The sequence below is a fragment of the Pectinophora gossypiella genome, chromosome Z (assembly GCF_024362695.1).
Source record: "Pectinophora gossypiella chromosome Z, ilPecGoss1.1, whole genome shotgun sequence".
NCBI lineage: Eukaryota > Metazoa > Arthropoda > Insecta > Lepidoptera > Gelechiidae > Pectinophora > Pectinophora gossypiella.
In genome coordinates this window covers 15776831-15789395 of record NC_065433.1, presented here as the reverse complement: position 1 = coordinate 15789395, position 12565 = coordinate 15776831, and the positions used below count along the sequence as shown (strand labels likewise).

At 34.7% G+C, this 12565-nt stretch overlaps 1 protein-coding gene across 4 annotated transcripts in view; it reads left to right on the top strand.

The window, feature by feature from the left end:
- Window positions 1-3294: 3294 nt before the first annotated feature.
- Window positions 3295-12565, top strand: part of LOC126379822 (PHD finger protein rhinoceros) — a 33321-nt gene continuing 24050 nt past the window's right edge. For 2 of the 4 annotated variants that reach the window (XM_050028746.1, XM_050028744.1), the window contains exons 1-4: window positions 3295-3578; window positions 4405-4729; window positions 6837-7031; window positions 7333-7549. In XM_050028746.1, coding sequence (XP_049884703.1) covers window positions 4554-4729; window positions 6837-7031; window positions 7333-7549 — 588 coding nt within the window. In that variant the 5' untranslated portion in view covers window positions 3295-3578; window positions 4405-4553. Of the gene's footprint in view, window positions 3579-3757; window positions 3834-4404; window positions 4730-6836; window positions 7032-7332; window positions 7550-12565 lie in introns of those variants that run through there. The other 2 variants (XM_050028745.1, XM_050028748.1) reach the window with 2 other exon arrangements.

Sequence of the window (12565 nt, the reverse complement as noted above, 5' to 3'; positions counted from 1 at the left end):
CATTCATTGCACGAATCATACTTAATATACATAATCATCAGCCCTTTAACGTCCCCACTGCTGGGGCACGGGCCTTCCCCATGGATGGATAGGGAGATCGGGCCTTAAACCATCACGCGGGCCCAGTGCGGATTAATGGTTATTAACGACTGCTAATGCAGCCGGGACCAACGGCTTAACGTGCCTTCCGAGGCACGGAGGAGCTCGAGATGAAAACGTTTTTTTTTGTGGTCACCCATCATATGACCGGCCTTTGCGAAAGTTGCTTAACTTCAACAATCGCAGACCGAGCGCGTTTACCGCTGCGCCACCGAGCTCCTAAATATAAATATAAGACCCGAATTAGTTCAAATAATGAATAAATAAAAGGTAAAAATAAATAAATAAAAATACTTAATTCAAAATAATCTCAGAAATTTTGCATTCCAAATATTATTTATTCGTAGTTCCACAGAAAAGAACGCGTTGATTCATCAAATAAGCAATCTAAAATACCTACATGCTGTCAAAAATCATGACGCTGTCCTCCAGCAGATACGTATTTAGATTCGGAATGAAATACCATCAGTTTTGGATGTAAAGGTAAGTTAATAATTTACAAAATACTTTCCCATAAACGTATTGAATTTATATTATGAAACTCATTCTAGTACATAATTTCCCTTATAGAAAGAAATAATAAGTAGATATTGGGGTCAAGTGAGGTCATATTCATACTTTAGTTTAGTGTAGCCATCTCAGGTAGCCATACATGTCCACCCTGACTACGTATCTGTTAGAATTGCATTGGAAAGCAATCATGGTAGTATGTAATTTTGTAGTAGGCAACACTGTACAAAGTAAAGATAGTTCGCACGAGCGGAAAACTACAATCTTGGTCCTTGATTGTAATCTAGTCTACAATAATATTCTTCTTCTGCGGATCGGAGATGTGAACAGGAGTATTTTTATATCGTTTCTAAATACTTTATTGTAATATTACAGTTTGATAAAACATTATTGTTTAATTTGTGATACTTAATAAAGATTTTAGAAAATTTTTTTTTCTTTTTACTATCTTTTCATCTATTTTATTTAAGTATCATAAAGATATAATTAAATATTTGAGTCCGTGACCGAAACCCTATTTTTTGCTATTTTTTTTATTACTCTAATATGTTTTTTACTCGATTTTTTTATTATAAGAGCAATATTACATTTTTCAAATATGCATCGATAAAATTTGTTCTGACTCTGACGCAGTTCAGAAAAATCTACCTTATTATTAGTGTATTATGATCTTAGTTTTAATAGGATATATACTGTCTGCCAAAAAGCCATGGTTTAGGACAATCTTTTGACAAACAGAATACGATATTGATAAAAATTATGACCCTACAAATAACGATGACAGTATTTTAACAATGTCGATTTTTTGATCTTAAGTCATGCGTGATTCACGAATGACTGAGAGATGTAATATCGCTCTAAAGTTGACCTTCGACATGTTTTTTGATCTTATTTGTCCATCGAAGCTGAGAACTTACGTTCTTACAAAATTTTGAGAAGTGGATATAATAATAATAATAATGTTATTTAATTGGCGCCAGCCCGTAAATATCATACACATACCAGCATTAAGCTGAGATAATATTAATTTCACAAGAAAATAATAATAATAGACATTTATTTCAGACACAAGATCCATCGAGTTACAAACAGATAAATAATACAATACAATAATAAAAGATAAAAAATAATAAAGATAAATAACAAAATTGCTTTAAAATAAAATATAAATATTCTAAAATAAAACAATCCTTCATAAATATAAATAAGTAAAACTTTACGTCACAACATTTAGCCATCGTTTGTACCAAGAAGTGCCCAATATACGCAGGGTACCTTCTGTTCAATAGTGGGTTCATATCAAACATTCTAAATAAACAAGATGGATCAACTTGTTTCTCCATTTAAAGCCTTACAGCAATACGGGCGTGGAAGTTTTACTATATGTTCAAAACTCTTTATAACGTTAGTTATTTTCACCAGCTTAATTTTGTTGACATACAAGTTACAATCTGGATCAAGAGCTTAGGTACCTATCTCTGGAAATCTCCGGTTCATCGACGGTCCGTGTTGCTGTTGCTCGTCGTAGTCGAAATAGTACAAAACGAGAAGCTTAAAATAAATGTAGGCGGCAGCACTGTTGACTGTAAGTACCTAAATTTTGACAGTTCTCTATCTCTGTCCAGCTAAAATTCGTGATAAATTGCTATCAAATGTGGAGTCTATACCATCTGAAGGATGAGTTACGAAAAAGAAAAGTAGGAAAAGGCAGTTTTGTTTAAAAAGAAGTTTTTCTAAGGCTTCTTTCCGATCTTTAGGGAATAAATATAAGGCCGGTCACATACATTCGGAATTCCGTTTCGGAATTTCGATTCGAAATACTGTTTCGGGATTCCGTTAATATATCACACACATACGTTTATTTCCGTTCGGAATAACAAGGCTCAGTTGAGCGACGCTAGAACTTGAGTTCAGACATTTGGCATTATGGACGACGATTTTCTTATCGCGATAGCACTGTTGCTATACTTGTGCTATACCTATCAAGGAAAAAAAAAATACGTCGCCGTTACTGGGCCATGCATGCATAGGCCATCATACGGAATTCCCAATCAGATTAAATTTCGAACGGAAAAAAACTGTAAGTATGTGGTTGATTCATAGATGTTGTATGGATTTAATGCGTTCGATATTACGAATCGATATTTCGAATCGAAATTCCGAAACGGAATTCCGAATGTATGTGACAGGCCTAACACTGGTTTTGCAGTTAAACGCTGCGCAAAGGGTTATAGCGTAAAATTATAACCAAAAGATATGTTGTTTACTTAAATACTATGGGGAACTGTAAAAATTTAAGGGCACTCAACAGTAGACACACGTGATGGGAGAAATATGCAGATTTTGTCCTCACTACCGTTGTTAACTAGATAGGGTGTTATTAAGTCTTCTTCTTTTCAAAGAAGAAGAAGAAGTGTTATAAAGTATGTCCATACCTTAATTTGCCCTGTCGAATATAATTTAAGAATGGTAATTTATATTTGACTATTGTTGCAAGATACACGCAAAGCTCAATTATGCTTAAAATGTAGATATTTACTACTATAAATCAATAATAAAATTAAAAAACTGTGTGTGGGGGGGTCTTTTCTTACGGTACTTTATTTATTTCTGGCAACATTTTTATCGACTCAAGCGCCAACTAGCGGATTATGTCTGTAACTTCTTATTGATATGTATCTCTCGCTCTAAGTTCACGCTGTAATATTCCCTAATAATTTGTGGTATTTGCAGACAAATTCGATGTTTTTGAATATGTGCTGGTGTTTGGCTTGTTTTCGAGTGTAACGCATTAAAAATCTAGTCTCAATGTATGTGTTATGCGGCAATTTCCTTTCAAAACCAATGACATTAGATGAACTCGATGTGCGTTTTGGCCATTTTACTTGGCTTGCGTTGGTGATTCGTACATAGTCACGTGACCTAAGTGGTTTTTGGATCAATGGCGCCAAATGTCTGTTACAGAAAATGTACGTAAAATGTGATGAATTTAGCATAATACATTATTCTATAGGGATCAACATTCAACTTTTACCATACATCGTATAAATTTACACTGAAAGGGGAAGAAATGATGCGTAGGACTCACGTCAATCTGGCAACAAACAGTGCTGCTATCTATGTTGTCAATTTTGTTATGTAGTAATGGAGACTACCCCGTGAGATAAATATTTACGGTTACGATTATTAAAGAATGGAATTATTAAAACATGTCGTTGTGTGAAGTGAGTGTATTTTTAAGTAAGATTTGTGAAGTTCTGTTTGGGGGAGCGCCACAACGGGAGCGCGAACCGCCTGTTTACACAGTGCTCCGAGCCGTGTTCAGGCCCGCCATTCATTTTACTCATGCAATTTGTGAAATGTCAATCGGATTTGTTGATTGTTTTTAATGTAAATGTGCAGAAATTACTATTTGCTAGAAATATATCGAACACTGGAGCTGTCGAAAGATAAAATTGGCATCCTTTGTAATTAGCACCTGCATCTGTATCATGATGAATTCTGAATTGTCATTTTTGTTCCTTACGTCAAAAACCACTTTTAGACCCAATTACTCTTAGACAATATAATAGATAACGTGGTATAATATTGAAAACATGTGTAACATGTGGTTATAATGATATTTGTGTATTGTTTTGTTGTGAGATGCAAAGTGCAAGGTGGATCTGAGCTGTCAAAAGTATCACACACTAGGAAAGCATTTAGTCTTGCAACTTTACTTGTCGAAGCGACATACGGAAGCTTTGCCGCCTTTTTGTGTCAGATAAGGATACTGATAGGATAATTTGGTTACAGGGTGCATCTTTTGGTGTTGTGCAGTTCCAAAGTAAAGTGCCATCATGTAGTGAACGATGTGACATTCTACACAATGTTGCTCCCGCGATCCAAGTGTAAAGCACTAGGGGGGTCGTGAACATGTAGGTTGTGAACATAAACAAAACAACATGTCGTTGAAAGGCACCAAGAGGGGAGCCGGGGTGCGTGGTGAAGAGGCAGGCGCGTCCAAACGTCGCAGGACAGAGCCTGAGGATGCACTCTGGCAGCTCCGTCCAGTCAGTGACCTCAAGATGTCATCAATTTATAACAGAAATGCCTCTGAGGCACCTGCAGAACTATTCAGGTTTGTGTGCATTATTATGATTCCTTAAGTTATTATTTAGTTCATACTCTGTTGAAAATTAATAAGAATGTATGCTTCTCATTAGTTTATAGGCAATGTGAAAGACTGTTATTGAAGCTAAAATGATTATTTTTCTTAATATATTCTATACATGTCACTTAATTAGAATAAGCTTAAAACTTTTTAAACAATTTAGGTGGATATAATGAATAATCATACTTAGACATACATAAACTTACAATTGCAATCCCTAATGGGACCCAGAAGTTATCAGCTACCGTCAATAAGAAGTCCTAAGATAAATAAATTAATGATCAATGTATGAATATGCTTTGCAAGTATTCAAATAAAATGGGGAACATATTACATGTAATAATAACAAAATTGAATCAATGGTATAATCATCATCAGTGGCCTATAATAGTCCTCTGGCCCCTCATCTATGAAATTTTCATTACATATTTTTTATATATAGTTGTAATAGATAATAGATATAGAATTGCTGTGCCTTTTACAAATAGCCAATTTTCTTCAGATGGTTTAATATTGATCAATGGAATACTATTGATTTATAAATTGTTAATTTAATATACCTGCTGATACCTATGATAGACAAAAATAACAGAATTAAGGGATATATGAGGGATATCTTAATTACTTTTAGTGCGCATTTGCATTGTGAATTTAATTATTTCTGTATTGTTTAGTTATTAGCAGCATTGTGAATTGATATTTGTTGGTAAAAACTTAATTTTACAGTTGATTATTAATCTTGAATGCATCTTAATTTAAAGATCCTGACAGCAATGGGATACTGAAAGATTCCATTGGTTTAATCATTCACACAATCTAGGTCTCCCTGGTTGACGGAGGCAAGGCCTGTACCCAGCATTGGACATATATGCTGTTTAAGTTATGTTTATGGTTATTGTCAAGTTGGTAATTTTGTTACTTTTAACTTAAAATAATTTTAGCTACAATACATGCTGTGCGGTAATTCAATTTGTAATATGAAGTTAATATTGTATTATTACAATTTCATATTTATATAATTTAGCTTATAATTGGAATTGTATTTGTAAAAAAATATGCTGTGCTCATTATAATCAGGGTTTGAAGATGTATATCTGGAATTCCAAATGAAGTGAAAATATATATTATTATTATATAATATACCATATTACATCAGAGTATGATATACAGAACTAGAGTGTAACTTCTCAGTATAACACAATTTCATGACTCTCCAATATGGACTGACTAAAAATGTTGGTATCTACAGGAATAAGCACCAATTTGACTAAAAATAATGATTAAGTTTTGAATAATCAGTAATATGCAAGTGTTATTTCTTTGATATAGTTAAATAGTGTATTTAGGGGTTCTGTATCTCATATTATGGACTATTTAATCATTATGAGAAACTTTCCACTTAGTTAATTTTCGATTATTTTGAAACTAACATTGTGCCTATATGTAACTATGATGATTGAGTGAACAAAACTTCCAATGTGTGTTTTTTGTTGATTTATGTATTTTATTCATGTTGTAACTCTACAGATTTAAAAAGTACTTGTATGTCGATTAGAGCATCATTGATTTATATAAAAAGGTAAAGTATAAGACAGAATAAGTAAATAATGCATAATACCATACAGTAAACATCTAACCATGGTGGTATGTTGTATATTCAATATTTGTTAAGAAGACTCTTAAGCAAAGTTACAAATTACGTCTAATTCTTTTTTTATGATCTTTCCTTTAAAAAGAAACTAAACTATTTTCTGTCTTTATAGTCAGTAGAAGTTACAGGCACTTCAGCCAACTTCTAAAATCTAATAATCCAGACAGTTTTTAAAGTTCCTTTCGGATTTACAAAAGTATTTTTTAATAATGGTCATTATCTGTCAATTACTTTACAATTATTCTTATATTCATAAATTGAAAATGTTGACATTCTTTGTTAAATAGTCTAGGTAACACAATAGCTTATGATTTTGCAATTTACTAGCGATAGAAAGTTTTTTTCAAAGCGAGAATCGCGGGATGGGATTAGCATATTATTATTGGAATGAAATTGACGAGGGTGTTGATACTGGAATTCCAGGAAGGACCTGATCAGTGCCATGAAACTGCCGGATTCGGAGCCACTGACACCGAGTGAATACTGGGTGATCACGGACGCTTGGAAGCAAGACTGGGAGCGGGGTGTGCAAGTGCCTGTCAACCCGGACTCGCTTCCGGCGCCTAAGGTGAAGCTCATCGACAATCCGCTGCCACCAGACTTCCAGGAATTCAAGCTGTGAGTATTGATAAAGCCACCTCTTTAAACTTCAGCTCATTACTCCCTTTTTGATGTACTTATTTTGGTAAGATGTGTCGTATTTAGAATTTTATAACATACGATTTCCAAAACTTATTTAATTTAAAAAAACACGCAAAGGGAAGCTATGATGCTACAGATAATTGCTAAATTCAAATAAGAAACTTTGTTTCAAAGTGAGGATAAATTTGGGTTCCTATAAGTTATACTTATTACATCTTTTTAGTAATGCCCACACAAATTATTAAAAATATTAATATACGTTAAATGGTTTGTGTAGGCCTCGAGATAAGTACATACATCTGACTCGTGATGGGCACTACCAATCGGACAAGCACGTGCTGAGCACGACGCCGGCGCGTGCGGAAGCCGCGTGCAGCTACGACTTGGACGCCACTGACACGGCCTGGTTGAACCTGCTGAACGCGGAGCGGGCTCGTGCGGGTGCGCCCGCAGTCACGGAAGACCAGCTCGAGAAAGTCATTGAGGAGCTTGAGGTAAGTTATTTTCTTCCCTATGCAAATCCGTACAGCCCTAGTACAGATCAGCTGCTGGACTATTTCATACCTCGCCTCAGTTGGCTGATATTTTTGTCGTGAGCTCGGTATATCGGAAGACGGGAGACGGGTAGGATCCTACAGCTAGTGGATTACTGCTGACGGATTTTACCATTGTGTACTTGCATTTAAATATTTTTAAACTTGAATACAAAGGTTTCGGAGTTTGGTGTGAGTGAAATATTGTAAAAGGAAAAAATAATTTGACTAATTTAATTAAATAATTTGCGTAATACGATTTTTGAGATATAAAATGTTGCAGATAAAAAATATTTTTGTTTAGGCGGATTTCTACTACAAGTCTGAAATAATAAGCTGATATTAGCCGATGGATATATAGATAGATATCCACAACTAGTCATCAACCAAGTCTCTGCTGCATTCGCCGCACAATGCAGCTCGGCTGTGTCGCCTAGGAACCGGTGTTATTTAGTGTTACACCTACAACTATAATAGCACTCCTAAAATAATAGACCAAAATATGTCAATTGATTTATTTTTAGACAATATTCATCTTAGATAAGTTATCCTGCATACCTCTTTGTATGAAAAACGTTGCGCTTTAATTTATCAAACGGTTTATAAAATATCTTAAAGTAGTATATAATAAAAAAGTACAAAAAGATACATAGTTTTTAGTCAATACAATTTCTAGGTGTATTACACAGGGTGTTAGTGACATCGTAACGAAAACTGAGGGATGATGCAGATCATGATTATATCAAGTGGAATTTTCCGTCGCAAAAGCATGGAATTGAAAATAATAAAAAAACAAAACATGAACATGAATAATAAAAAAACAGAACATTTGATATTAACTCATTCATGGTCTGAATCATCCCCCTTAGTATTCGTTACGATGTCATTAACACCCTGTATAATGAAGTACACAAACAGTTTTGCAGGCTAAAACAACAGATAAAAATAGTAATCAAATGATTAGGTATAATTTTGAATGTGCAATAAAATGTAAAATGTAGGTAATTTATAAGTAATTTTATACGTAGACAAATAATAGTTATTCAATGAGAGAGGAAAATAGATTTTGTGAGCGAGTGCTGAGTTTAAATCACGAACTAGCGAAGTTGTCTACATTGAGGGACTTTCCAAGGCTACATTTCCGAAACAATGTATAGATTTGCCTTCATTTAGCCTTCTAATTTCATGAATAACAGACTGCATCTGTTGTATTTGTTTTTGGCTATAAATAATGACCCTTGTTAATTACACCCAGGCACAACACATCTTCCACCAATTATTATTCCGATCAAAATTACTGGTAGCAATATAGTTGGGAACCTAATAATTCTATACATATCTCGTTCAAATATAAAGCAACAATTTATTATTTTTATCTATTCCTCTGCCATTAGATTATATTTTTGAATAATGATGTACCCCGAGGAATGAGAAAATTAATTATCATGATAAACCTGAACAGCGTCATCTATATTTTTTTGGGGAACATAGCCTGGACAGTACAACATTTGGGGAACATAGCCTCATTGCGCTACGAGCTTCATTCAGTGTTACAAAGTTGTTGTCTCAACTCTTTTGGAGTTAGACAACTGCCATCATAACTGGACGCACTTATTTTTCGCCATACAAACTTTAACATACTTTATATTTATTATTAAGTAATTTTATGAATAACATTTTTAACATGATATTTTTTTGAAGTATTTTCGTAAATATTACGTTTTTAAAAAAAACAAATAGCACAATGAATATAATCTTAAATTTAAATAAATAACTTATGTACAAAATCTGCCTATTAAACGCCGAGTTTACACTATTAATCGGACTGTAAGGTTATTTTCCTTTGGCTATTGTTGAAAATCAGACTATAACACAAAAAAGCTACTTTGTTTCTTTAGTGAATAAAATACACGTTTCCTCGTTATCTTATACGCGGGAAAAGAACCCTTTTCGTGCTGGAGGGGTGGTTCGTCTTCCTTAGAAAATATTCCTTGACCTATTTTGTTTAGGCTACAATAAAACTTCATATTATGCAATGAAGATAAAGCTCGCAAGGAATATGGATAATGTGTTGCGTGCAGGATCATTTTTCTCATTTGGCACTCTAGGCTAGCGCCCAGGTCCCCACGATTGATGGGGGCCGGAGGTCCCCTAACTCCTGCCAGATCTCTTAACTGATAATAGTTGAAAAAACATAATCAAGAAGCTTGCTACTTTTCTCGGTGAAGCATAAAGGAGTGATATGCGTTTGACCGCTATGTATACCTATAGGTGTGTATGTACGTCTGTTCCCCCCTAACTTCTAAACTACTTATCAGAATTTAACAAATAAGGTATCGCTAGAAGCGTCTTCAATTACCGTTGGTTATATGCTATGCGACGTCACACTTTTAATGTGGCAGGTGCTCTGCAGGACGTAGACTGCAGAAATAAAAAATCCAAGGATATCGTGTTGGGTATCAAATGTAATTAGTATATCTATTCTCAGGTACTTACATAGTACTAGTTTTTAGCCACAGTTTCGCTTATATTTGCTTGAAAGACGGAGAGAGGAGTTAATTTTTCGCATCAGCAAGTTTGAAATAGGTACTTAAAAACACTAAAAGTGACTGTAAGTTTTGCGTTGGACTGTTGCCACTACCCGGTTAGCGATTATGAGCGTGAATTTATTATTGAAAATTTGTGATATGGCTACTTTTATTTTTTCAGCTAGTGGTCCTCTTCCTTAAGAAAGGGTATGAAGTAAAATATTAAGAAAGAGACAGTGTCAAAATAATGATTTTTGAAGTAAGATTATAAAATCTTGAAAAAGGTACAAAATGGGTCATATTTTCTAAACCGTAAATAATCGCTGAACATACATGGGGTGTTTCTGATAGCCAATGAGCCCCTATATCTATTTTTTTTTATTTTAAACGTGAACCTCTGGCCATCCTGTATATAGCTGGAGACCCACTGACTGACTGACTCACTGACATATTAATTATTCTTCCAGAAGGGGCATCGGGGGTGAAAATAATGTATGGTATGGGGGGGATGTAATCGGAACGTCACAGTGGGTATGGGAAAACTTCCAGATCTTCGAAAACTGCTCTGCATCAGAGACAACGGCCTGCTAAAACTAAACGTATTCCAATCTTGGTCAAAATCAATCACCGGTGACAAAAAAACAAAATGGCGCATAAACAAGATGGCGGCCATATAAAGTTTCTTTTGATTGCTTAACCGTTTGAGGTAGGTCGTGTTCCAATAAATGTTATTGCCTAGGAAGTAGGAGTGGCCTAGGGAGGTGACATTAAAAATCACGATGGCAGAAAAACAAGATGGTCGCCATAGAAAGTGTTATTCCCACAGAAACTTCGCGGATACATCGGAAAGTCATGTTGAGTATGTAAATACTTCCCAATCTTCAAAAACTGCTACGCATCAGGGAGACTGGTCTGACTTGGCCTGACTTTTATTTATGTGGGCGCACTTAGCACAATAATTACCAATCGGTAGCCTGATCTATTGTTGAGCTTTTATTTTGAATGCATTTACCTAGTTTTCTATCTATAAATCATTTTACACAATTAGTAACGTCGTAACATAAGTTTTAATATTGAACGATCCTGATGGATAAATCAGAAATTAAAACAAAATTTGAGTCGAATTTGTCCATCAGTGTATAAAGTGTATTTGAAAAGCAACCACAACAGGTTGCTCTTAAGGTCAACAGTATTATACAAAAGTAAACAAACTCAAGTTCATTTCTTAAGGAAGACCAACATAATAAGTAGCTGTAACTTTTTAAAGCTTTAATTTTGGAGCTTGGGCACTTCGTGGCTAAGTCGCTCCATTGTGAAACTCTAACAATAAACACGGAAAAAAGTACTTTATGCTGCTCGTGTTGCGTAGTAATAAAAAAATGTGATTACCTGGTTAAATATTTGAGTATCTGAGCTACAAGGGGGCAAAAATGTCTCGAAACCAGTCGTATAAGTGCGTGAACTTGGCCTGCACAATGCCCTGTCCGCAGATACATACTTTAAAAACCACTTACGTAGTAAACTGATGTCTCCAATATTCTGTCCTCTTGGGTGGAAATAGTATTAACGTGCTTGACTTTCAAGGAAATCCTCCGCCTTAAAGAAATCTATAACAATTCACAGCTCGGGAAATGAAATTGCATTTCTTCGTCGTATGTCTGGTTTGATACTGTCTAAATAATTTACTAGACCTTAGATATGATTTAAATGTTGCACATACGGCAAACCACCGAGGCTGTTACACCAGAAACCAAGAATAATCTACGCGATTGTATAAAGGGTTATTTTTTCTGTATTTTACGCGATAAGTATCGCAAACGCTGTACATTTGCTTGTTGTCGAGTCTTCTATAATAAATAGGGAAACTAAATATTTTTACAATGTCTGAAAATACCGAAATTATTTGGTCAGCTCATTCGATATTAATCCAGTTTAAAAACGGCAGCTCTTTAAAATTGTATTATGGTACCTATCCAGCTTTAATATTATTACATGAAGACTATCAATATAATTATTATTCATTCCCAAAGAAAAAAGGTAACTGTAATTGCACAAGGCCAGCTACATAGTTAAAGTATAGAAGTTCAGTTGTGTTTTGATATTTTCAATGTAAATTGTGTTTAGTTGCATTGTATCGTAAAGCTAGTGTTTAAAGATCGCGAAGTAATTGCATCTTTTTATTGCGTGGGCTGGTAACTTTCTAATAAAAGTGTTTTAAGTACCTTACAGTATAACATAAAGATGTATTTGTGTCAATATTTGTGACTGCCGAACGGACGAAATGAAATATCTGCATTGATAGGAGTCATAGGTATGCAAATTGATGCAGAATGAAGCTGGTTCGGTGCGAAGCGACAATTACGGTCGACGATTGCTTCAAATCAGTCGTTCACGGTCCCTCTCAGTGAAGCATTGATGCTGTATGCGTCTTTGTGGCGCATTCAATCGC